The sequence below is a fragment of the Vicugna pacos genome, chromosome 12, assembly GCF_048564905.1.
Source record: "Vicugna pacos chromosome 12, VicPac4, whole genome shotgun sequence".
NCBI lineage: Eukaryota > Metazoa > Chordata > Mammalia > Artiodactyla > Camelidae > Vicugna > Vicugna pacos.
This window is the reverse complement of record NC_132998.1, coordinates 56,475,797-56,502,538: the sequence shown is the minus strand read 5'-3', so window position 1 is coordinate 56,502,538 and position 26,742 is coordinate 56,475,797. Positions and strand designations below refer to the sequence as shown.

Here is a 26,742-nt window from a genome sequence, read left to right as displayed (position 1 = left end):
ATGAGTAGGTGTTCTACCAAATGGAACAGAAAAAAGCATTTCAAATTAAGCAAACGCAAGGAGGAGGGAAAAGGCATCTATGTATTCACAGAACTGTATCAGGTCATGACTGGTTGTAAGGTAAGGTACAGGGTGCAGAGAGACAGCAGCCTGAGACACACAGGTGCCTAGACGCCTGTCCATGACAGTGACAAGAGGTGTGAAAGGAAGGCCCAGGCCCAAGAAGATGCTGAAGTAACCACACTTTACCTGGGGCCTCAAAGGCAGGCCCTCCAAGTAGCACCACTATATCTTGTCTGGGCCTAGTTCCCCAGTAACTCCAGAGACAGGCTTGAGAGGTCTGGATGCAGGACAAGCCCAGCCTCTCATGTCACGTATTGGGAAACTGAAGACCCCAGGGGCAGGGTGACTTGCCCAAAACCACGAGGTTATAGAGTCGCACGTGAGAGACAAAGTCCACAAAGCGTCCTCTTGACTCCCAAACAGAGTCTTTTGCTCCGAGAAGCACTACACCTCTCAGGAGCTTAGCTTCCTCATTTGTAAATAAAGGGAAAAAACTGTCACCAACTCTAGAAGTTCGAAGACAGTGAGAGAGGAGTGGGCGATGCTGCTTGACCTATAAGGCAGCAAGACTTTGCAAACTTTGGAACCACACCACCTTCTTGCCCTTTTCTTCTGCTTGTACTTCCCTAGCGGCCCCGCCTCCCTCTCCTCCTCTTCCCGACCCTCCTCGGGAGCCCGCTTACCTCTTCCGCTCCCTCCTCCAAGGACCCGCCCCTCTTCCGGTCACTCCCCGAAGGGCCCGCCCCTCTTCCGGTCTCTCTTACTCCGAGCACTTCTCTTCCGGTCCCTCACTGAGGCTCCGCCTCGCCCCGCCTCAAGTTGCCGGGACTTGCTCCAGGTTGCCTTCCCCGGAAGTGACGCAAGACCCGCCCCCAGGAAGTGACGGGAGAAGTGCCCTTGATTGGTGGGGAGGGCCGAACTCTGCATCCCTCCACTCTCGCTGCAGGGAGGTAGGAGGGCCGTGGGGGTGGCTCGAGGTGGTGTCGCGGCTGAGGCACTCTGCGGGCGCATTCTAGTGCGGGCCGGCGGCCGAGCGGGTGGAGGCCCCGGGCGGGGGGAACCTGCCATCCGAGGAGCCAGGGTCTCTGGTGGCGTCCAGTTCCCCACTTCCCTCTACACACACGTCCCTGCTTTTTTAGTTCCCCCCAACACTCCTGCTCCCCTACCTCTTCGTTCCTCGAATTCTTGCGGCTCCTCTTTCCTGATCTTTTGACAACCCCTCTTTAGCCTTACTGTCCCGTTAAAACACTATTTAAAAGAGTAATCTATAAAAGGGCTTTTCAGACCGCTGTGGGTTACATTGTTGACCCTCATTTAATACTTGGGCTATTTTGGGCATGTCACAATTTACCTGAGCCTCAGGGTCCTCGGAGTCATAATATGAGCAGTAGTATTATAGCACCTTCCTCAGGGTTGATCTAGGACTACTGTAAGGTAAGACACCTGGCTCTTAGCAGGTGCTCTGTAAATTTTGGTTCCTCCCTCCCTTCCTTCTGTTGTAATTGCACCAGTATTTTGATTTTATTGGTTGTTGATCCAATTTTCCTGTCCTGGTTTGTGATTCCTTATTCCCTTTGATTCTCATTCTCTGCTCACTTTTACTCCAGAAATCTTATATATTCCTGACAGTTTGCTTTTGGCTCTGTAACTCCAGCCCCCCAGTACGCCCACATACCTTTCTTTTTCTGGTGTGTTGACTTCCTGTTGTCTGTCCCCACTCTTTCTGCCTCTTCCTCTCACAGATGGCTCAGCGACTTCTCCTGAGGAGGTTCCTGGCCTCGGTAATCTCCAGGAAGCCTTCTCAGGGTCAGTGGGCCCCCCTCACCTCCAGGGCCCTGCAGACCCCGCAGCACAGTCCTAGTAACCTGACAGTAACACCCAGCCAAGCCCGGTCAATAAACACCACAAGAGCCTGTACAACAACCTTTAACATCCAGGATGGACCTGACTTTCAAGACCGAGTTGTCAACAGTGAGACGCCAGTGGTTGTGGATTTCCATGCACAGTGAGTCCTGGGGGTCAGCTGAAAACTAGGGTGTCACTTGTTCAGGTGCCTGCTATGCCTCAGTACTACATTTGATGCTTTTCATACGTAGATACAAACGTTGACAAGACCCAGTCCTTGCTCTCAAAGATTAAGCGTAGGCTGGTAGGAGACAGCTAGTAAATAGTCTTCAAAGCTCACTGTGATTAGTGCTGGGAAACACGTGTGTTCTGTATCTCACAGCCCAGATGGGTCAGAGTCATCTTCAGCTTGGACCAAAACAGGAAAAATATGACTATACCATCATCTGGTTTGTTGTGTATACCAGTTCCCGGCCCTGCAGACAGTTGATTTTATTTTAACATCTTGCCACCCAAACTGAGAAGGGGTAGCAAGAAGTTATCAGTGCTGCCACGGTGGTGCCCAAGCATGCAGGGGATGAGCAAGCGTTTCTTTACAGTGCTGTCTGAGTTTGTTTTAGGGATTTTGTTGTTGTTGTTTTGTTTTGTTTTGTTTTAGGGATATTTAAATGCCTGTGGCCTTCTGATTGTTGGCCTGACCTTCTTCATTTCCAGACCTTTGGGGCCTGGCTAGACACCTGGTTCCAAAAATACTGGACAGAGCCCTCAGAATGAGGCATCCTGAAAGGAGGCAGTGCAGCCTGAGTTAGAAGTTAGAAGGCCTTCTGGGCAAACCACTGACAGATTCTTTTGTTTTCTTTCCTGTTCTTTCTCTGACTCACCGTGTTGCTGGGGCAGGCCATATGATGTCCTTGTGCCTCCCTTTCTTCACTGATAGGAGATAAGATCTTGCAGACTGGGTTTTGGGGTGTTGTGAGTTTATTAATTGAAATCTCTGAATGCAAAGGGTTTTAAAGGCTAAAATAAAATAGGAGTCACTGGGGGTTCATGAAAGGTGGAGCTGTCCTGCCCTCCTGTCTCGTGAGCACACCAGAGAGGGCTTCCAAGATGAGTGATAAGTAGGGTGATGCCTCATCGTCTTCCCCAGCAAGGAAGCAGAGGGTGAGTGTATTCATTCAGTGCCAGGCACTGTCCTTAGTGCCACGTATTTATGGATGACAGCCTAGACTCACCACCTAGAGGGGACACCTGTGTTCAGTGCAGTGATGACAGTTGACACAGGACTTGGGGAATCACAGAGTAACCGGCAGCTAAAAGAAGACACTTGGAACCCAAACTCAGCTGCAGTCCCAGCTTTGCTTCTTACTCTGTGACCTTGCGCAAGTCTCGTAACTTGTACGGGCCTCAGTTTCTTAGGAAGATGTTTGCTTTCCCTTTGCAGAGCTGAGGGTTCTGTGTAGTAAAAGCTGTGGGGGTCCTAGAGCAGTGACGGGCATGTTGCAGACACTCCCTAGCCATTGGTTGCCACTCCCTTTAGTTCTGGGTCCATGAGGTGCTTGGAGTAACTCTGCAGCTTACGCAACACGTTTGTCGACGTTGCCTTAGTTGATTTCTCATCGCAGCTCTAAGCTAGAGTCTCTCTCTCACATGAGGAAACTGAGGCTCCAGAGCACTTAGCTGGTTGGTGAGGAGCCTCTATTTGAACCCAAACCTTTTAACTTCAAATCCCATATTCATCTGTATGACAGTGTATTTCTTTTAGACATAGTGAAATAACATTTCTAACAGTCTTAGGATGAGGCCTGTGTTTAGAAGTCTAGGACCTGTGAAAATTCCCCAGTAGCAGAGTATCCTGACATTAACTAGCATGTCAGCATTCGTTAATATTCAGACACTATAAGCAGAGGTAATGAGGGCAGAAGGTCCCTCAAAAGACACGGGGCAAGGGAAGGTCCTGGGAAACCATAGACTGATTGGTGAGCGCTTTTGTGACGAGATGCTTCTTTCTCCCTTTGCGAGGTGGTGTGGTCCCTGCAAGATCCTGGGGCCAAGGCTAGAGAAGGCGGTGGCCAAGCAGCATGGGAAGGTGGTGATGGCCAAGGTGGATATTGACGACCACACGGACCTCGCCATCGAGTATGAGGTACGGGTTGGCAAGGATTGGTACAGGACAGCTGGTGCGAGAAATGTCTTGGAGACCACCAGGGAGTTGGTAAGGGGGTGTCTTGATTTTTTTCTAGAGATCTCAGGAATTCAGAGCTCTTTGCAAAAGTGACTCCATTGATCCTCTGAGTCACCTGTCTCTCTTCACCACCTTTAGGAAGTGGGATGTGTGACCCAAAACACCAGGTTGTTCTCTGAGTCTCAGGAAACTGATGCCTTCCTTCACTGGTGGATTCATCCATCCATTTGTGAGCCAGACATGCATGATTCTGGCACAGATAAGATGAGCTTGTCCCTGGCGGGGCAGGGTGGGGCGTAGAGGGGACAAGGTTGTGTCACATTAGAGGGACCCCCTGGGCAGGGCCACAAAGGATGCACCAAGAAGACGGAAGGGGTGAGAGCACAGCAAACCCAAAGACATGAGTTGGTCTCCTGTGTTTGACTGGCTCGTGCGTTCCTTCAACGGACATGCATTCAGAGTTCCTTAAATGCCAGGGCTGTTACTTGGTGCTGCGGAGATGGCAGTGAACAAAACTGACAAAATCCCTGCCTTCATGGAGCCTACGTGCTAGTATTTTAGGTTGCGTGTCAGCAAACTTCTTCTCCAAAGGTCAAAGTGGTACGTATTTGAGGCTTTGCAGAGCATTGGTCTCTGGTGCTCTCACCTGTCTCATAGCACTAGAGCAGCCATCGACAGCACTTGAACAAATGGGCGTGGCTGTGGGCCAGTAAAACTTCATTCCTAGAAACAGGCAGCAGGTTGGGTTTGGCCTATGGGCTGCAGTTCGCTGATGCCTGTTTTAGATAATAAGTGCTGTGGAAGAGGACAAATCTGGAAGACAGGTGGGAGTGCTGGGCATGGGGCTGGAGCAGGTTTCATTTTTCAAAGGGTGGGCTAGGGAAGGCCTAACTGAGAAGCTGACATCTGAACAAAGATCTGGAGGGAGTAAGGAATGAACAATGCAGCTCCTTGGAAGAGCAATTCAGGCAGAGCAGACATCAGGTGCAAAGGCCCTGAGGTCAGGGTTGCACACGTTTGCTCACAGAACATCAGAGCCTGTATGCCTGAAGCAGAGTGCCCTGGAGGAAGAGGAGCAGGAGACGTGTGGGATGTGGGGCTTCTTCCTCTGGGCCTCGGAGATCACTGTAGCTGAAGAAAGGGGAGAGGTCCATTGTGGCTGGAAGGCCAGAGTGAAGGGTCAAGCAAGGAGTGAGAGGACAGGCAGCAGGGAAAGCCGACTGCGGCCGCATTGGAAGGGGCCTGGATAGCCATGCTGAGGACGGCGTTATTACAGAGCTGAGGTCACACCTGGTGGCCTGTGAAACAAATCTAGCTCACTGACATGACTGGTCTGGCCCTCGAAGTGTCTTTTTAAAATGCTGAACCGGATGCTGGTATTTAAAACTCAGAAGATTGCACGTGAAAATCCGGGTTTCTGGTTCTCTTAAAATAAATAAAATATCTGAATCTGACTAGGGTGAACCTTCACCCCGCCCTGGTAATAAGTGACTAAAAAGAGGTGGCCTCTGTCTTTCTCCAAGTTTGGAAGTCCAGGCTCAACCCTCTCTAGGCCAAGTCAAACAGAGATGCCCATCCTGCAGCTGGTCCGCTTGGCAGGAAATGGGCAGAGGTGAGAACAGGCTGGCTGCCCGGGAGCTGGGCTGGGAGCACTCGCCCAAAGGAAACCAGGCTCCCTGACCAGAGGCCAAGGAGATCAGTGCTGGGCAGGCAGAGCCGCTGATGACGACTGCAGGCGTTTGAGGGGATATTACTGAAGTTAGACTGTCCATGGCACTGGGTGATGGGGGCTGCTCACGGGCTTAAGAGAAGGAATGAATCATTTGTTTTCTTTAAAAGCTCTTCCACTGATCGCTCAGTCAAGGGGGCACTTCTCTGACCATTTAGAGGCCGCTAGCTTTCACTGCTTGTCCATCCCTCCCCTAGAGGCCCGCAGCAGCTGTGGGAGTGAGCATGTGGCTCCCTGGTGTGCGCTGAGAGCCGGAGCTGCTGGGCGTCCCCTGGGTGGCGAGCAGACTCCCTCCTGGCACCGCCTGATGACACAGCTTCAGCCTCAGCCACTGGGCCTTGAGCAGACATGTCCTGAGCCCCTCTGTGTACCAGGAACTGTGGTGACCATAAGGAGGCAAGAGAGAATAACCCGGTTCCCCAGCTGTGGTCACATGAGGAGGGGTGGGGTGAGATTTCCAAAACCAGCCCCCCTGCATTCTAGGGAGCCTGCATTCCAGGTGACATAGAGCCAGGCTCCGAAGTCCTACAGTTAAGCCTGGAGTGTGTGTGGTGAGGGGGCGGGGTCCTCCTGTAGGATCTTCTCCATCTGTCCACTGTCCAGATAGTACACAGGTCATATGGAGAGACCTCAAGGCTGCGGGGCCCTGCCTCTGGGTTGGCCAAGCCCTGGCTGATGTCTTCGCAGAGCTTAGGAAGCTCCAGCGGGGATTCTTCCTGACCCCACCCCCACCCCTTCCCTTCCTTCCTCACACCTGTTCTTTTGGAAGAGAGCCTGCAGAAGAAGTTTCAGCAAGAGGTCCATGGTACCTTCTGGGACAGCTTCCTCCGAGGCCTGAAGTCCTTTCCCAAAAGGTGGATGCACTTGGAGAAACTGCTTTAAATTATATTCAGGGCATTAGGTGCTTCTCCCCAAGCTCTCCTGCCACCCCCGGTGCCCAGCACGCACCCTTGGGATGAGCCTCCTTCCTCACACACATTCCCCTCCCACCACTCTTTATGCTCCAAACAACTGTCCACCCTAGAATTTCACTGTTTCCCAGAGGAGAGGGAAGGGAAAGTCACTCAGGGGATTGGGGTGCCCCCCAAACGCACACTTGCCTTGGCTCCATGGAGGGAAGAGTCTGCCCTGTCATCTCGGGTTCCCTCTGAGTGGCTGGGCATTCCCTAGTCCTTCAGACCTTGGTGGGAAAGAGTGGATCAGGGTGTGGACCCTTGACCCTTAATACTTTGCTCTGGGGCTTCTGCTCCTGACCTCACACTTGGAGTTTTATCCTTTTCTTGTCTTACAGAGAATCCCCTTTAAAAAGCATTATAAAAACCACCAAAAAGCAATAATTTTACCGTCCAAACAAATCACTGTGAACATTTGCGGTACCTTGTTTGGGTTTTTTACTTGAATTTGTTTAATGGTCCGTATCACTTTATACACAGACAGTTCGTTGAATAGTATTTCAAGATTATTGAAACGATGTGTAGCTGGGATGCACTGTACTTCAGTCATTACCATATTCCCCCAATTTTGAAAGTCTTCTAAATCAGCCCTTTCAGACATGACTGTGACCTGGGATATAGTTAAAAAGCAGGTTATGATTCAGTGGGTTCAGGAAGGGTCTGAGATTCTGCATTTCTGTCAAGTTTTCAGGTGATGCCACTGGTGGGAGTCCAGGACCAAACATCAAGGAGCGAAAGTTCTGACTCTCTGGGCTGGCCTTCTAGGGGAGGTGCTGCTCACTCTTTTTTCTTTTTTTTTAACGTTTTGATTTTTAGGAGGAGGGTAACTGGTTTAGTCACTTATTTCTTAATGGAGGTGCTGGGGATTGAACCCAGGACCTCATGCATACTAGGCAAGCACTCTACCACTGAGCTGCACCCACCAGCAGAGGTGCTTCTCTCTTTAGAGCCCCTCTCACCGGCCATCTCAGCACAGGCTGCCTGTCAGCAAGTGGGTTCACTCTTGGAGGTGAACATTTTATGGGTTTGGATAAAAGTGTAACGACATGTATCCACCATTACAGTATCGTACAGAATAGTTTGCCCATCCTAAAAATCCCCTGTGCGCCGCCGCTTCCTCCCTCCTCCCCCTGGACTCCTGGCAACCACTGATCTTCTTAGTGTCTCCATAATTCTGCCGTCTCCAGAATCATAGTTGGATTTGGTTTTTTCAGTAATAGTTTCTCCAAGGATCATCCTGTATCCAAAAGCTCTACAAAGCATTTAGCCTTTCTTATTTGAAGCATGAAGTCCTTTTAATGCTTCCTGACATGTCCTTCCTTGCCCTGCTGGGACTCAGTATTTATCTCCAGTTCCTTGCTCTTGGGCAGAGGTACAGCGTAGTTTGATGTCACGACAGTGAAGTCAAACAAATCTCGTTTCAGATCCCAGTTCTACCACTTAGTCACTCAGCCTCTGAGCCTCAGTCTTCTCATCTCTAAAATGAGCCCTCCTGGAGGCGGGGATGTATGAGAGAGCACATTCAAATGGCCTGTATTCTCCTTGACACTTAAAAAGCACCAGTATGTGGCAACTGGGGTGACAGTGACCTTGTCCTTTGTGTTAGTGCTGCAGTTAGCCAAGGGGGAGGTCACCAGTCTCCTGTGACCCCGAGTGCTGTGCCTGTCCCTTGGTAGATCCTTAGCAGTTCACAAATGGAGGAAATGGGGGTGAGATGGGATATAGTTACTGAGCTTAGTGGCAGTGTGGGCGGGTGGGCAGCAGGTTGGTGAGAAGAGAACGAACACACACACAGACACACACACACACACACACACACACACACACACCCGGAGATCAGCACATCTCCGGCCCCTCTGTTCCCTCAGTGGCGCCAGAATTGAGAGGCAAGCTGAATTCTTGCTCCACCTCAGCCCCCTTACACTTACATCGCTGTTCCAGAAGAATGTGCCGGGGACCTATGCACTTCCATTTAAGGCAGTGTTTACAAGCACCAGCCCATCCTGATTTGTGAGCCAAACTCAGGATCAGTAAAGCCACATCCTCCTCCTTGTGGGGGAGGAAAGTCCAATCACAGCCCAGGTATCCCTGCGGTGTCCTGGGAGAGCCAGCTTCTGGCAAACCCATGGCTGTGTGTGTGTGTGTCTAGGCTCAAACTTCAAAGAACACCCTTGATCGGTAGTGACTAGACTTTGATTGACATCCAGCTTTTATTTCAGCACAGGCGAACATGGCGTCCACTAAGTGCGAAGTTAACAGTTGCTGCCTGAGCCTTGTGCCTGGATTGAGAGTTGCCAGATGTGAGGCCGCTGCCTCCACCGCCCACTAGAGGGCGCAAAAGACAAAGCAGCCCAGGCCCCAGTTGGGCCTGGAGACCAGGCAGCCACGTACTGGGCCCTTGCACTCCATGCCACCACCCATGCCAGGGTCAGGAATGACAAGGACAGGAGCCAGTGATGGGGCCATGAGCAGGGACACACGTGGTCAGTCCACCACCAGGTGGGTCTGCCTACGCACTACCTCTGGGCAGTGTGTCAGCTGCCACCCACAGCAGCGCCAGGACAGTCCTTGAAGGGGCCTGAAGGCACTGTCCTCTTACCTGCTGTGTTTGTCCCCAAAGCCCATTAGGAGAGGGGCGCACCGTGAGTGGCAGTGGCATCTGAGACGTGAGAGAGGTCAGGCCTGCGCTTCTGTTTTGTAACCCATATGCACAATTCGAACATTCTAAATCTTGAATCTGGCTTCCCAGGATGAGTCAGGGGCAGGACAGCTCTCAGGATGTGTGAAGACCTGGTATGTTTGTGGAAATTGCTGTTGTTACTTTGTAGTTAACTGGTGTGTAAGAAAAAAGTCTGTGCTTATCTTGTTCTGTTTACATGGTTCTTTTCAAATGCCCCCAAGTGCCAGGCGGGGAGCCCAGGCAGCAGAAAATGCGATGTCAGAGCAGGTCTGGGGCTTCATTTACATGCCGTGTAATCTCTACCGGTCCCCTGAGGGAGCTTGAGAAAATGCTTCACAGGCCAAGAATGTCCGACGGCCCTAATAAATCAGCATCACGTCGCACAGGCTGAGCCCCGCCTCCCACCCTGCCCGGGACGAGTCCGTTTATTTCTGGGCCCTGTTCACCAGGAACCCCAGTGGGGCCTTGGGTCCAACTTCCGTGATGTGCCCTCTGTAGCCTCTGTTTGCTGGGCACTCACTGTGTGCCAGGCGCTGTGCGGGAGACCCTGCGTAGATCATCTCGCTCGGCACCCATGCCCTCTAATATTAAGTCCCCGTGGTATCTCCATTTGCTGATGAGAACACCGGGACTTGGCGTAATGAAGTGGCTTGCCCAGAGCGGCCCAAGATTGGATCATTCGGCCCCAGAATTTTGACCACTTAGTTTAAATACAAATCTTTAATCCTGTCCTAAACCCTCACAATAGAGACTGTCATCCCCATCTCACAGAATGGGGCACCGAGGCTCCGAAGGTGGTGCGACCCAGCCCAGGCCCCCAGCTAGTGGGCGACAGGGTCAGGATTCAGACTCCCATCTCCCAGTCCCCACTGTGGCAGGCCGCCCCCCAGGGAGGCTCTCTTAGCCCCTCAGCTCCTCCCCACCCCCAGCCCTAGCCTGCAGCTGCATGGGTTATTTTCATCTCTCCTGTCATTCCAGCCAAACCACTGGGACAGTGAGTCAGTCATGCGGTTGGGGGAGGAAGGGTACTGCTGGGAGCCCACAATGGAAAAGTTTCTCCAGTGGGTGGGCCTCCAGGCCCTGCTGTACCCCTGCCCGAAGAGAAGGGGCCCCACCCATGGCTTTGGGGAGTCACTGCCCTGCAGAAGCCACCAGCCCCCTCCTCAAAGGCTTAGGATGAATGGTCACTTCCAAGTGACTCAGCTGCCTTTGTCCCCTCCAACTAGGTGTCAGCGGTGCCCACCGTGCTGGCCATCAAGAATGGGGACGTGGTAGACAAGTTTGTGGGCATCAAGGATGAAGACCAGCTGGAGGCCTTCCTGAAGAAGCTGATTGGCTGACAAGCAGGGAAGCATCCTGACTGCCCGTGACCGCCTGGGCCCCATGGTCCCGGGGGGCCCCCGATAGAACTCACAGCCCTTTCTGCCTCCTCCCTTCTGTCTGGCCCCATGGGCCTGTGCTTTGGAGACCAGGCCACCAAACATGGGAGCCGCACATGCTCCCAACCCAGCTGACTGCGAGGGTGGCCGCCCGAGGAGTGGTTCTGCCGCTGAGCTGGGACAGCCGTCTTCCCACCCGCTCTCTTTGTCTGCTCCCCCTAGGGCTTGTCACCCATCTCCCAGGATGCTTGGACAGAGCGCTGGGGCCAGCCCGCGGTGACAGCTTAGTCCTCGTACCCCTGGCCCCTTGTAATCTGAACCCCAGTGCCTGGCTCATCTGCCTCCTACATCTTTCTTTCCTGCTGCTGTTTTGTAAAAAGAAAAAGAAGGAAAAAAGAAACCCAAACAAGTGAGAGTAATATGTAATTCTCTCATTTTTTGTAGGTCTGTAATAAAGAACTTTATGTGATCCCTTCTACCTCCCGCGATGAAGAACAGACCCTGGGCCCTGCTCCTAATTACCCTGTATCCACCTTCACCCCCGCCCTCAAGGAGCCGCGTCCCCCTTTCCTCCCAGGCACGAGGGCAGCAGACATGTTTCGGGCTGGGGACATCCTCACACCCTTGACTCTGGAAGGCCCAAGACCCTACCCTCCCTCACCTTTAGCTGGCCCTTTGGTTCTCTGAGCAGGAGGCTTCACTGTGAAAAAAACCAGACCAATAAAACTAGGGCTTGTGCTGTGGACAGCTTCCGTTCTGTCTGGGCTCTGGGAGCACTTGTGACCACTTCCCAGGCTGGGCTGCTGTCCCTGTTTCCTCCTCTGACTCTGCCACCCTCTTGCCCTTGACCAGCCCTTCCAGTTACTAATACTGTTGTCAGTGGTGGCCCATGTTCTGGGGAGCCTTTACGTACAAGTAAGGCAGAGGGGTGTTTGTTGTCCCCATTATGCAGATGAGGACACTGAGGTTCACAGGGCACAGAGCCCAGGGTTCTGCCCAGACCTGGTTGCCTCTGAAGCCTGGGCTCTTCACAGCTGACCCTCTCCATCCTCTGGGGCCTCCTCCTCTAACTGGTGCTCACTCCTACAGGAGACCTGGGCCGCTCCCCCACTCCCAACCCTGAGGGAACTTGGCTGTCCTTCCTGGGTGTACACAGGAACTCCGCGGCCTCAGGGCCAAGCTCTCTGCCCTGTCCTGTTCCCAGCCTCTCTGGCCCACAGAGGAGGGTGCCAGGCAAACCAGGCTTGCCAGCCAGGAAAGCCCACCCCTTCTCCCTAATGTGGCCAAGTTGCCCCTTGGCTTGCTTGCCCAGCTGGGCTGCCCGCTTCCTGGGAGCTGTGGGGCTTAAATAGCAGGGGTGTCCCGACACCCTTCCCCTTGGCCCTGGGGTGCTGGGTGCGCTTTTCTCAGTGGCTCGCCTGTTCCTACTGGAACTGCCGGACTTAACTCCGGGGACTTGAAGGGTTGGCCCCAGGACTTACCTCTGGGGACTTGAGGGGGTCGGCCCCCGGACTGCCTTGGGAAGGCTGCTGTGATTGATGCAAGAGGGTGGGGTTGTCTCTGAAGCAGTGCCTGTGGCCTCTGGAAGGCCGCAGGCCTGCGATCTGTCAAAGGCATGTGGAAGGGAAATAAACCAGCAACTGGCATTCGTGGAGAAAGGCCCAGAGCTGTGTGTTAGATGACTCAGAGCAGCGGTGCTCAGAGGGCGCTTCCTGGGCGCCAGGCGCTGTGCTAAGCACCTCTCCACAGCAGCCTCCCAAGGCCGGCGTTACCATCTTCGCTCACTTTTACACGAGACCCACTCAGGAAGGTGGGGGACCCTGTCTGAGATCGTGAAGCCCACAGGCACCGGGGCTGGCCCCTGCACTTCCCGCATCGTCTTATAAAATGTAGTGGATGCTCCTAATCCCTCAACAGGCTGCCAAGGCAGGTGGTGTCAGCTCATTTTACAGAAGAGGCGCTGATGCAGAGTTGAGTAACTCAAAGACGCCCAGCAAGGCAGGGTTGGGGCCAGAATTCAAAGCTGGGTGCCCTGACTCCTGAACCCAGGCCCTTTCCACTGTCCCCCACTGCCATTCCTTAAAAGGTGCTCTTTGCCAAGCACTTTCTATATGCATTACCTCATTTAATTCCTCTTTTGTGAGACAAGTATTGTTTCCATATTACAAGTGAAGAAACCGGTTTAGAGAAATTGACTTGCCCAAGGTCACATCTGAAAGTGACGCTGCCCGATTTGAACCCGGGGTTTGGGGGGGGTCTGGCCCCTCCTACCGCCCTGGGAAGGTGTGGAGAAGGGCTGGCAAAGGCCCCGGAGCTCCTTCTCCTTAAAAGGTGCGCTGCAGGGCGAGGTTAGCTGGTGCCACGGCCGTCCCGGGTTGGCAGTCTCTGCCCGTGAGGCTGTTCGTGGCATGAGTCACTGGCTGTGAGCACAGCATCCTCAGGGTGATCCCCTTTGACTAATTCCACGGCGCTGATCTCACCAGGACGCTGCTGGCTCTGCATCGTCGGCCCCACTGTTGCCCTCTGGGTGCCTCGGCTCCCGGGCCCATGGAAGTGGGAGGGGCTGGCAGTCCTGCTGGGGGGCAGGGGGAGACCCCCAGCCCCTCTGCAGCACAGATACCTCCTGAAAGCCCTGGAAAGGGGCTCCCCCTCAGCCTCAAGATGTCCTGGGTCGTGGCTTCTGTGCATTTATTCCTCTGATGCCAAGTTTATCCAGTTGACCTGAGGTGGGAGGCAAAGTTGGAAACTTGAGTTTGCCGTGCTGGCTCCTCTACTCGTGTTCTCTCCTGTGACCCCCCCACCTCTCTTCTGGCCAGGCAGTTCTCCCCATTTCACAGATGAGGAGGCTGAGCACAGAGTGACGTCAGCAGAACGATCAAGATGCCGTTCTAAATAGGAATGCTCACCACCAAGAGCATTCGCAGGTCTTAGAAGCATTTAGATGGCTGAATGGTGGTCACTAACATGGGTTCCCTCTCAACATACGAACATGGGAGGGAAATTGACCTCAGCCTCAAGAAGCTTATGCTCTAAGACAGCAGAGCAAAGGGCAGTGGGTCACCCTGAATGAATGTCGGGGCACAAGGGGACCCGGGGCATCATCCAGGCACAGGGAGGAAGGTGGCTTGCCCAGGTCACAGTGTGTTTGTCAGGGACCTGGAGCCAAGTGCCCTGACTTCAGCCAACCCTAAGGTGAAAATGAGTCACGGCCTTTTCGTCACGGGAGTGAGGAGAGCAGCTGTGTTTCTGAGAAGGGCAGTCTGTGGGGCCAGGACGTGTGGGTCAAGGAGATGTTGTCAGGGCTGTGCCAGTGCCATTCCCAGCCAGCCCTGCCCGGAGCAAGGGGCCGGGCCAGCTCAGCCCCCCCACCCCAGCCACCCAGGGAAAGCTGCTCAGGAACTCGAAGGTGGTTTGGCCAGGTTGCCGGAAATCCCTAATGTGCGGGCCCTGGGCTGGGAGGGTCCAGAGAACAATGTCGGTGGAGGGCAGGATGCTGTGGACAAGGCAGGCTTCCAGGCACACTCTCGCAGTTCCTCTCCGCTGCCTGGAACACTGGCTGCAGGCGTGACCCTGAACCCCAGTCCCCGGGACTGGCTTCCGTGGCTCTGCCGGAAATCTGGGCCACTGGTTGTTCCAAGGAGCCTCCCCTCTCCAGCCACTTCTTAACAGCCTTTTGGAAGCCAGGGCCACCACCGGCCACTGCACAGTGGTATAAGTAGGGCAGGAAGAATGAGATCTGGGTTCGAGTTCTAATCTTGCTACCACCCGGCCTGTGGTCTCGAACACATTGCCTCACCATCCTGAGGCTCAGCTTACATCAGCAAGATGGGGATGATGAAGGCTGGCGCTCAGTGAGGGCGTTACCTGCATCCTCTCACTGAGCTTTCCTGACAAGCCCAGAAAGTGGCCACTGCCACCATCGCCAACTTACAGAGGAGGAAACTGAGGCCCAGAGTGCTTAGCTAAGTTGGCCATGACCGGAGTCAGAGCTCAGATCTGAACTCAGATGTCTTTGATTCCAAAGGGCCTGTGTTCCTACCCATTAGCCACACCACTTTCTCTCTGGGGCAAGGCTTTTCACCATTTCGAGCTTCATTTGCGTCATCTGCAAACTGGGGCTAATAGCAATCACCACGGAATGAGGGAATGAGGCCATCCGAGGATTAAACATTCTGGTACCCAGCAGGCGCTCAAGAAGCATCCATTGCTTTGCTTTCCCCTTCCCCCCAGCTTCCCCTGACTCTGAGCTACATCTTAAACAGGAAACACCAGGCTTCCCGAGATAAGGGCCCCAGCACCTCACCAGGGGAGGGGCTGGTTGTTGTGCCAGGCTGTGGGTCTTACATTTGGTTCTGTGTCTCGGCTCTGATCCCTACCACCACCCCCTCCTGCTCTGGAGCTAGCTCAGTGGTGCCGGTGGCTCTGGCAGCCCCCAGGGAGCTAAAGGTGGTGACCTCACCCTTGGAGAATGCCCACTGGAATTCACCCGGAGTCTAGTCCTCTGTTCTCCATGCCTCCCGGCCACGTCTGACTGGCCTCTCGCTCACGCCTCTAAGCCAGCCACCGATGGGAGCACCTTTTGTGAGCCAGCTGCTAATTATTGATGGGGTGAACTGGTTCCCCTCCTTCAGCCGGCTTCCTGGGTGACCACAGGCAAGTAGCTGTCTGTCTCTGGTCTGCTGCCTGCCTCGACCTCCAGCCAACAGGCAATCTGGATCCCTTTGTGTCCCACACTGCCAGGGTGCCACCACATCTGAGTCTCCCAACACCCACTTGAGGTAGCAATGGTTGTTTCCATGTCCCAGATGAGGAAACTGAGGCCCAGAGACTTGTTATGATGTGCCCAAGACACACCCTGGGAAGTGAATGCGGGGTGCCCTGACCCAGCACCTATGCCTCCCCCTTTGCCACACTGCTGTCCCCGAGAATAGGGACTTTGGGCCTCTCTCTTCTACCTGCCACCGCCACCCTGAGCCCTGAGCAGGAGGCAGAAGATTTCTTGGCTTAGGATCTACTTCTAAGGCTAGAACATTCTCTCCAGTCCCACCATGGTGACCGCATCCCCTAACCTCAGCCAGCTGGTGTCTGTGGGTGCCTCTCTGGGCAGCCTGGTGCTCGGAATTAGGAGTCAAAGCAGAGGAGGACACGGACCCTGCCCTCAAGAAGCTTCCAGCAGACACATAGAGACAATTGAAAGTATAAATGCCATGGTAGAAACAGGTACCGTTTACCATCATGATGATAAGCACAGAATGATTAGAAGCCCTGAATAGGAGCAATGGGAAAAGCATTCCAGGCAGAGGGAACAGCATGTGCAAAGGCACAGAGGTGAGCCATTTTAATGCCATCACCTCTGTAAAAGCCCCATCTCCAAATACAGCCATATTTTGAGGTACTGGGGTTAGGACTTCAACAGATGAATTTGGGGAGGCACAACTCAGCTGGTAACAGCATGTTACATAGTTTAATAGTCACGGCTAGCACACAGAGGTTCCAGGCACTGTTCTAAACACTCTGTATATGAACTCCTTCAATGCTTACATAACCCTAGGAGGTAGGTCCTAAGTTTATGGATGAGGAAACTGAGGCACAGAGAGCTGTAGTTACAGCTTCAGGTCACACAGCCAGGAAGGGGCAGAGCCAGGATGTAAACCAGACAGTCTGACTCGGGGTCCCTGCTCCTCTCCCTTACAGCCTTCCCACCCCCCATAGCAGCATTCCCACAACCACCCTTCAATGTATCCCAGACCTGGGGATGTCACTCAGCGAGGGTCACACCCTTTCACCTTTCCCCCACTGTCCAACGCTTAGGTATTTTTCAGTTAATTTTTTTGTCCATTATAAATGAGACTGGCATGAACATGTTAGTACATAGAGCTTATTTCTTCTTGGGCATTTTATAGGTATGGGATTCCCAGGTCAAAGGGAGTGCTTTATTGTGGCTGAGAGCAGCGGAAGGAGTGTCCCCAGGCCTGAAACCCGAGCTGGAGCCCAGCACCTGCACCTCCCACCTGCTGGTTTACTTTGGGGGAGGGAGGGCTGAGCAGCCAGAATGTCAGCAGACCTGCTCCACATCTAGCCACATTTTTGTCCCTGCCACCTTTGCCTAAGAAAGTCCCAGGCCCCAAATCCTAACATCTCTGAGACTCCCAATTTCAAAGCAACCATTCATATAAAGATCTGGTGATGGTAATGGGTCTGGGGTGGGACCTGGAAACGTGCACTTTTAAAGCCCTAGTGATTTGGATGCAGACACTCCTGGACTACAGGAGAAAACACAGCTCCTAAGATCACAGCGCCTCTCCAAGCCCCTCCTACTTCACCTCCCCCTTCAGTCTTCCCCGTCCATACGCTCCCCATGGGGCCCTGCCCAGAGGACTCCGCCAAGACAATGAGTGAAGGAATGAATGACGTGTGGAACTTTACCAAGGAATTGTTCCATCTTGGACCCTGTGACTGGACCGCTCCTCATCCTTATCCCGCCGCCCAGACCTCATCACAGAGGACCTTCTCTCCTCACCTAGGAGGCCTGGCTGGGCCCCAGCATCTCTGCCACTTCCCATGTGACTTTGGGCACCACTGTATGTCCTTGGGCCACCGAGTACTCACTCCCCAGGAAATGAGAATATTAGTTGTTCCCATATTATTTCTTGTATTCATCATTCCCATCTTGCAGGGGCCAGTGATGGTGAGATAGACCAAGGCTAGACCAGGAGAGGGAAATAGAAAGCAGAGAGGGTCAAGGCCTTGCCTGGGGTCAACCAGCAAGAGGAGAGAATCCAGAGGTGGCTCTGGGCCCCCACTGCTAGTTTGGGGTTCCTCTCGACTGAGGTTGGCAGAGAGAGAGTATTTCTAAGGACGTAAGGGAAGGAGGAGCTAGTTCCCCTGAGGGTGCCTCCTCCCTGCCAAATCCCTGGACCCCGGAAAGACCCTCCCTCCCATGCCTGCACTTACTTGCGCTGCTGAGTACCACATGGTTTAGGAGTGACTTTACAGTGGCTGCAGGTAGGGGACTGGCTGCCCAATGGGCCTAGTGTTTGCTCAGCACTTGGCCCTGACCCCTGAGCCCCAGTTCTCGGGCCACAAGAGTAGGTGTCTCCTTGTCAGCAAAGGAGAAGGAGGGCAGGCTCTGCTGGGCTGGCCCAGGCCCTCCCTGTCCCGGCACTGGCCCCGTGGGCTCTGGGGAACCAGCAGATTAACGGCTTCCTTGGACAGTGGCCTAGGAGGGCTGGGAGCTGGGGCTGCCCCGAGCTGGGGCAGCCTGGGAAGATGACTCTGTTTGTGCACATGGGGCCTGGGCTCGTGGCCTCACTGGCTCGGATGGACTTGGCCTCTGAGGCCTCCTCTCTGGAGGCTGCATTTCCCAGAACTCTGCTTGCCCCAAGTCATTAACCTCAGGGCAGAAGGCCCCCAGAGACCAGCTCCCACTCCCTGGTTAACAGAGGAAACCAGACCCAGGGAGGAGAGGGGATGATGGGTGGGAGCCTGAGGCCAACTGGGGAGGGGCCAGGTCAGGAGGTGGCTCTTCAGAGACCCACTGAGGCCTCGTCCCCTTCTCCAGCTGGCCTTCAACCAGACATGCCCTGTGAACACACATCCGTCTCCCTCACTGGACTGAGAGCCCTGGAGGGCTGGGCTGGCCTCCTTCTCCAGGTGCAAGAATGCCCATGAGTCTGTCAAAGTGAGCTGAACTCCTAGCCCCAGGCCTGGACCTTCTTCCTCTGTCCCCCTCCTCCCCCACCCTCATTGTGCTGTGAGTCTGACTTTTCAGGGTAGTAAGAGAGTAAGAGAGAAAGTGATTTTTTTTAGCTGCTCAGACCCTCTGGGATGGAGTGCATTGTCTTCTCTTCAGGAAAGTCACTAAAAAGCTTGTGGACAGTGGCACAGACGGGAGGGGCGGGAGGGTGGGTGGAGGTGAAGGTAGGGGTCCTCAGAGACTAGGTTTTGGAACTTGATCTAGAGTGACTGTTAGAGCAGGCAGACAGCTAGATATGAGCAGAGAAGGGGGACACAGACCAAATGACAGTAATTGGGCAGAAAGGAGGGGCACAGGCCAAATACAGGAAACCACCCATCATATAAGCAGCAGGGATCCCTGGGCAGATAAAGAAAAGCAGGAACCTTTGGGCTGATAAGGGATCATGCTTTCTGGGGTGACAAGTGGCCTGGAGAAGAACAAAGAAGGGTGAGAAAAGGCAGGAATTTCCAGTGTCCGAATGTAACCTTTTGCTCATTATGCCCTCATTTCAATAAAATTAGCCTTGCAGGTCAGAAGTACCCATCACGCACCGATGCCATGACACTTCCGATCCAGACTAAATAAGGACAATAATCCCTCCTCCCTTTGGGAAGGTGGAGTTGGGATGATAATCAGGGAATACGACCCCAAACCCTTCTCTCCCCAATGAATATTCCGCCCATTCATTTTTTACACCCTACGTAACTCACTTGCCAAAGAAACTCAGGGCAGCCGCTCGCCTGAGCCTACCCGCTCTCCCCTTGAGAGTGTACTATCCATCTTTTAATAAATCCTCACTTTACTTTTTTTAACCATTACATCTTGTCTCTGAATTCTTTCTGGGATGGGACAAGAACCTGGAACACCGGTTGCATCTATCGGCAACATGATCAGCCATCCTGGTTTGCCTGAGACTAAAGGGGGGTTCCCGGGACATGGGACTTTGAGTACTAAAAGCAGATGAGGCTTGGCTCTGCCAGCCACTGTGTAACTGTGGGTCACTCACCTCTGCACATTTCAGAGAGTCACCTGGACCACAGGGTCAATGGCTATCCCACGCCTCTCCTGGGTTGCCATGAAGATCCTAGGAGGCTGCAGAGGGAAAGTCAGAAGGTGCTACATCCCAGAGATGTGGGGTTTATTTTCTCACTGTTAATGGTGCTCCTTCTGGTGAGGGACTTCCTCCTCCCCTTCCGCAGCCATCACTGCCTGAAATTCACTTATTCACCAAAAATCAGCACCTACTGTGTGCCAGGCACCAGAAATGTACAGGCGGAGAAGGAAAAGTCCAGCCCTTATGGAACTCAGATGACATGCACGGATATTTAAACACAGTAAAATGAATTTGTTCAACAGAGATTTTTGTGAGCAGTACTGTGTGCCAACCACTGTCTTGAGCGTTGTACAGACATTAACTCATTGGCCCCTCACAATGACACAGTGAGAGGGGCATGATTTTCTTCTCATTTTGCAGATGAAGAAATTGAAGCTCAGAAAGATTAAGTAATCAGTAGAGAAGTCAGGGGGAGGACACTGAGGTAACTTTGTGAAGGATGAGCATATGTCTGAGTGTGTGCAAGGGAAGGGCTTTCTATGAGGTAAGTATGTAACACCATGATGCCTCCAGGGAACTGCAAGTTCAGAGGTCTGTATACTGAGCCGGGAGGGTCGACACTGCAGGAGTGGAAAATTTTTTACTTCTTTCCTTCTGGGTTCTTTGGCCACCTCTTGACATAAGATAGATTAACAAGAAAAAAAAAGTTTAATACCATGTACACCTCTTGTATACATGTGAGATACCCAGGAAACCTGAGTAACTCTCCAAAATGGCTGAAGCCATCGCCTTAAACAGCATCTTAAGCTAAGACAAAAGAAGATGTTGCAGCTGGAGAGTCAGTTACAGGAAGTTATGAGGAAAAACACAGTAAAGGAGAGTAAAATTGTTATGCAGATTTAAGTGAGTCCTTATCTTCTCCCTGGATAAGAGTTTCTGGAGACAGAATCATCCTACTCTTTCTGGAACAGAGAGGGAGACACCGTTACAAGTATTTTTCTTATAAATGTAAATGTTTCTTACAAAAAAAGGTAACATTCTGTTTTTTTTTTTTTAAATAGCCAGCTTAAAATAATCAATATACCAAAAAGGTGTATTTTGCGGTAATATCTTTTGCTCCCCTTCGACATATCCTGTGGGCACCTGGGAGGCTGTGAAGGCTTTAAGGAGTGGAATGGAGGTCGCAGAAGAGCAATTGGAGAGATTAGGTTGTTAAAAGGATCTGGTCTGTGAGGACAGCTTGGAGGGAGAAGACAGGAGGCCAGGTGACCAGTGGTCTGACTCATGCCGGACACTTCCTCTTAGGTTTAGAGTCTTGTCTCACCAAAAAGGGTTTGATGACTGAAATAAACGCACAGCCTAAAAGTTGAGAGTTGTTTTATTTGGCGGACATTTCTGAGGACTCGAACCCCTTCCAGCCCGGGATTGCTCTGAGGGACTGCTCCGAAGAGGTAGGGGAGGAGCTGGGATATATAGAAGGTTTACAACAAAGACCAGGTAGTTGGAACAATAAAAGATTATTTGTTACTTAAAGAAAACCAGGCATCTTAAGTTAAAGAATTTAGTGCTTTTCTCTGTACGGGAGGAAGCAAACATTTGGGCTCATTGAATTAATTCCTTTGACAAGCACCTAGCTATTTAGGGCCAGTATCCTGTCCTTTCTTATTCTGAGTCCCCTCAGAGGGCACCATTGTGAGTGGCTGCAGAGGCCGGGCTGCAGGCTTTTCTTCACTGGGGGGTGGCGGCAGCGGCTGATGACCTGATGGCTTCAGCATTCTTTGTTTACTGATACGGTTTGCAGTTATTTCTCGTTCACAGGTTCAGTCAGCCAAACACTTCGGGTGGATCAATGGCTAATGTTTAGCCAGGCCCTGGGCTGCGTCTGAGGTACAGTGACTTCCTTAGTGCCAATAAAAAAAGCATCCACTTGGGGCAGACAGGGCTGAGAAGGTGCACCATCTGACCGTGAGGCTCGATAAGTGCTCCAAGGTAAAGGTACTCCCGATGCGGCCCCCAGGTACCCAGTGAGGACCTGTAGCCAAGGTGAAGTGAAGAAGCCCACCCACAGTCACAAGGGGAGTCGGTCAAGTTCATCCCCGGGAGGACGGAGCCGGCGCGGTCTCAGCCTGGAGACGGGCTGGGCAGGGTTGGTGGGGCGGTGAGGGGAGTTCCCCGAAAGGACCTTAGGGCATCTGGGGCATCACTGCAGGGGCCCGCCCTTGCAGCAGTTTTCCGCGGAGGTTCAGTCTGGCTCCGGGGCGGGGCCGCAGGGTGGGCTGCCCCGCCCCCTCGCCCCGCACACGCCGGCTCCGCCCCGCCCGCGCCGCGCCTGCCCTTATTAGGTGAGCGCGGCCCGCGCGCCCCTTTGGAGCGGCTGTCGTCACCTGCGTCCTTCCGCCGCTCGCCGCCGCCCGGGCGCGCGGGGCGTCCTTCCAAGGCCGCGCCCCCCAGCGCCTTCCTGCCGGGAAGCGCAGCGCCGCCCCGCCTCGCCTAGCCACCCCGGAGGCTGCCCAGGGGCGCGGGCTCCCGTCGGGGCGCGCACGATCCCCGGCCACGCCCGGCTCAGGCCCGGCTCGACGCACCTGCGCCCCCTCCCATCCCGCTGGCCTGAGCCTTGGACCCGCGGAACGAGCAGGCAGGGATAGTCGGGCCAGAAAGCTGGGGGAGAGCTACCGGAAAGCCAGGAGTGGGATGGGAGGAAAATCGGCCTCCTTTCAAGGACGACCCAGCCCACCCGTTGTCTGCTGAGTGCCTGACATCGAACTCCACTTTTAAAAAGTTAACTGCCTCCGCCAACTTACATGGTGTGGCTTAGTAAGAGCCAGAACTCTAAAACCGCACGACTTGGGTTTTAATACAGCTATTTTGCTTACTGACTTCGCGTCCCCAGTGGTCGGAAGTAACCCGAACCCCCTTGTGTTCGTGACTCTAACTTCAGCCTTACTCCCTGTCTTGTTTGCCAGTGTTCAGTTTTTAAAAACAGCGAGCTGCTTCTATTTCACGTTGCAGTAAATCCTCATCAGCGTCAAGAAGAACGTCTTTTGCAGGATTTCTCTAACACCTTAGCAATCTCCCTTTTTAGGAAAGGAAAGGCAGATCTCATACGGGGAGTCCTGGGCAAGAGAAAAGAGGAGGGGATGCGGGGTGGGGGAGGGTATACTCAGTGGTAGAGTGCAGACCTAGACTACAGGAGGCCCTGGCTTCAATCCCCAGTACCCCCATTAAAATAAATAAATCTAATTACCTCCCCCCGCAAAAAAAAAAAAAAAAAAAAAAACAGAAAAGAAATAGGAGCCAGATAAATTGAAACACAGGGCTTTTGTGTGTGTGATGATTTAAGAGTTTCCATCTAGAGTTTAGAATGACTTTATGTGTGACAATGAGTGTGTATATGTCCATGAATGACTGAAAAATTGTGCTGAACACTGGAATTTGACACAACACTGTAAAATGATTATAAATCAATAAAAAATGTTAAAAAAAAAAAAGAATGACTTTATGGCCCTTAGTCTTCCACATACATATATCGTCGTGACATCATACTCACGTCACATTTTGAGTCCGGAAATGTTCACACATACAAGGGCAGAGAGAATAATAGTACAATGACCCCTCATACATTCATCTAATGTTCACTTTAAACATATATGCGTATGTTAAAATGTGAGCTGATTTTTTAAAAAGAGAAAAATAAGATACAAATTTAAGTGTAAAGTCAAAATTTCTGAGCGTTCTAACTGCCTGGGGTTTGGCACGAATCTCCTAGGGCTGCGCTGAGGCGGGAAGTGAAGGAGACCCTCTCCTGCGCACCTGCGGAGGGAGGAGCCGAGATGTGAGCGGTTGACCGGCGCCAGGAGCCGGGCTTGGCCTTGACCGCGCACACCTGCAGCACGCAAATTCCTCTGCGCCAGCGAGCCCCGCTTGGCTGCCTCTATATTGCAGTCTCCTTGCCTGGGTTATTTCTCCATTCGCTTTCTCAGCTGCCCACTTGGGCCCCAGGAGCCCACCCTGCACACCAAAGCCAGTGGAATTTTCTAAACCGTGAATCTTTGACCTGTCTCCCTTACAAAGCCTCTCGTGGCTCCTCAGTGCCTGCAAAAAAAAAAAGACGTAGCCCTTAGCAGGGCACAAGTGCCTTCCGTGGTCTGGGGCCCTTCTTTCTACCACTTCCTCCTTGCTCTTGACTTTCAGGCCAACCTGAACCATTTGCAGTTTCCTGACTATCCATTCAGTAAATATTTAATTCGATAGGATGTGGCCCCAGAGATGGTGCCCAGCATTGGTATGCAGCACAGCAAGGCAAGCACCAAACCCTCTCTCCTGCAGTTTACTGTCTAGTGGGGGAGTTAAATACGTAAGTGTAAAAAAAATTTTTTTAATTTTTTAGTTGAAGTATAGTTGATTTACAATGTAGTATTAGTTTCTGGTGCACAGCACAGTGATTCAGTTATATATATATATTATTTTTCATATTCTTTTTCATTATAGGTTATTAAAAGCTATTGAATATAGTTCCCTGTGCTTTACAGTAGGACCTTGTTTATCTATTTTATAGATAGTTTTTGTCTGCTAATCTCAAACTCCTAATTTATCCCTCCCCACCTTTCCCCTTTGGTAACCATAAGTTTGTTTTCTATGTCTGAGAGTCTCTTTCTGTTTTGTAAATAATTCATTTGTATCATTTCTTTAGATTCCACATATAAGTGATATCACGTGATATTTGTCTTTGTCTGATTTACTTCACTTAAAATGATTTAAAAATTATTTTAAAGTGTCTTGTGCTATAAAGGACCTACAAAGTAGTAAGAGAATTTTTGCCCACCCCACCCCACCCTGCTTTAGTCCTTGCCCTGGGGGCTCTTGTCATCATCTTAGATGCTGGCACAGTGTCATCAGCTCCCTGGGGTCCCCTTAGGCATGTACGCTTATTGGGGCTCTTTCCACACTGGGGTGGTGATTTACTTGCCTGTCTCTCACATTGGATCATGAATTCCTTAAGGAAAGTCCCCTTATTCTGGTTGGTCTGGTATTCCAAGTAGCTTGTCGGGTGTATGGCGCTTAGTAGGTGCACAGCAATTGTTGGATGACACTAAAGCATCCAGCCTTTGCACCAGGACCCCCAATCCCAGAGCAACTCAACCTTCAGTCAATACTCATTCATTTATCTTAAATGGATGATTTCATTCCTTCATTCATTAAATCAGAGTGTGCTCAGCCCTGCCCCCGCTCCCCCATGTGGACCAGGATATCTATAGAGGGTGAGTGCTGTGCTGTGGCAGATCGTGGGGCTGCCAACAATGAAGGGGACACCCTGTGCAGCCCCCTGGGGGAGTGTCATGTGAACAGGGCCTCCTTGGGTGAAGACAGAACTGGGCGTTAGGCTGAGAGAAAGGGGAATTTGAAGGAAGCAAAGAGGTGTGCATGCAGGTAGCTGCATGCAGCTGAGGGGTCCCTGGCTGGGTGTGGCAAAACATGTGGTCTCTTGGGTGAGACAGGGACTGAGACTGGTAGGTAGAGGCCGGATGGGAAGGGCCTTGCCTGCCAGCTCACTTTCCCATGCTGGTGAAAAAAGGGTTGGACATGTGATCCAAGGCAGTGGCTTTTCAAGGTTTCTTAACTGCGATCAGGAGGACGACATACATTACATCACAACTTGGCACAACACACAAAACTGAAACAAGAGTTTCACAAGACCATTTACTCTTACTCTGCTATTTTCTCTTCTATTTTGTTATCATCATTATTATTAAATTCTGAGTGTGACTCACTAAATTAATTTCAAAAAAATCCACCAGTCGGTCACAACCTGCAGTTTGAAAAACACTGATCCAAGAATCCTTCTTCAGCCCCAAGCCTAAGGGTCCAGCATTGGCAATGAGACTCTTGATTCATAAAGAATTTTAACTTTTAGGATCCTAAGAGGCGGCCCTTCACTCCACAGCTACTTTAACTTGTAAAGCAGCCTAATAGGGTGGGGCAGGTCCACCAGCCTCCCGCCACATCCGTGTGCCCACCCCCCACATCAGGACCCCATGGCTGCAGTAAGCTTCCAGAGGGAGCTCCCAGGTGGGTCTGAGATCCAAACAAGAGGGGAGGAGAGCAGCCTCGGGAGGTTTCCCCCTGCTTTCCCCTCCCTGCTCCCCCATTTGCCCCTCACCCCCAACCCCTGCTCCGAGAAGTCTCCGCTTGGCATCTAATTCCCTTGGCAAGCTGGCTTTGGATGCCAGGGGCCCAGGAGTGGGGTGGGGGTACAATAGGGCCCAGTTGGGCCCTGCCCTCTGTTCCATCACCAGGGGCAAGTTCTCCCCTCTGTTCTCCTGCCTGTGCCACCCACCCTGCCTGCTGGCTTGCAACTTGGCTTAGCAGAAGGGGACAGTAGGGGCCAGAGCCCGTCCATCCATCCAAGCCTCTGACCAAATTCCTCCTACATCTGCCCTTCTACACTGTTGGTGGGAATGTAAATTGGTGCAGCCACTGTGGAAAACAGTATGGCGATTTCTCAAAACACTAAAAATAGAACTACCATATGACCCAGTAATTCTACTCCTGGATAAATATACAAAAAAAAACAACAAAAAACAAAAACAAACCTGACTAATTAAAAAAGGTAATGCACCCCAGTGTATTCATAGCAGCATTATTTACAATTGCCAAGATATGGAAGCAACCTAAGTGTCCATCAACAGATGACTGGATAAAGAAGAGGTGGTATATATGCACATTGGAATACTACTCAGCCATAAAAAAGAATGAAATCTTGCCATTTGCAGCAACATGGATGGAACAAGACATTATCATATTAAGTGAAGTAAATCAGCCAGAGAAAGACAAATACTATATTTTATCACTTATGTGCAAAATCTAAAAAAAATACAACCTAGTGAATATAACAAAAAAGAAGCAGACTCACAGATACAGAGAACAAATTAGTGGCTACCTAGCCAGACAGGGAAGTGGGGAGTGGCAGGATAGGGGTGGGGGATTAAGAGGTACAAACTTTTAGGGGTAAAATAAGCTACAAGGATATATTGTACAGCACAGGGAAGATAGCCAATATTGTATAATAAATATAAGTGGAGTATAACCTTTAAAAATTGTGAATCACTATCCTGTATACCT

The 26,742-nt window shown here is 52.0% G+C and overlaps 1 protein-coding gene across 5 annotated transcripts; it reads left to right on the top strand.

Moving 5' to 3' along the window:
- The first annotated feature begins 900 nt into the window (after nt 1–900).
- Nucleotides 901–11,574, top strand: TXN2 (thioredoxin 2). 5 transcript variants are annotated; one of them, XM_072973447.1, is made up of 5 exons: nt 926–1,013; nt 1,806–2,068; nt 3,928–4,051; nt 10,679–10,800; nt 11,277–11,574. In XM_072973447.1, exons 2-4 carry the CDS (start codon nt 1,806–1,808, stop codon nt 10,790–10,792), a joined length of 501 nt encoding a protein of 166 aa, XP_072829548.1. In that variant the 5' UTR covers nt 926–1,013; the 3' UTR covers nt 10,793–10,800; nt 11,277–11,574. The 5 variants fall into 5 exon arrangements, with proteins under 5 accessions (XP_072829549.1, XP_031527543.1, XP_072829548.1 ...); XM_072973445.1 differs by having other exon boundaries at nt 3,928–4,120; XM_072973448.1 differs by lacking the exon at nt 11,277–11,574 and having other exon boundaries at nt 901–1,013; nt 3,928–4,120; nt 10,679–11,250.
- Nucleotides 11,575–26,742: the final 15,168 nt, after the last annotated feature.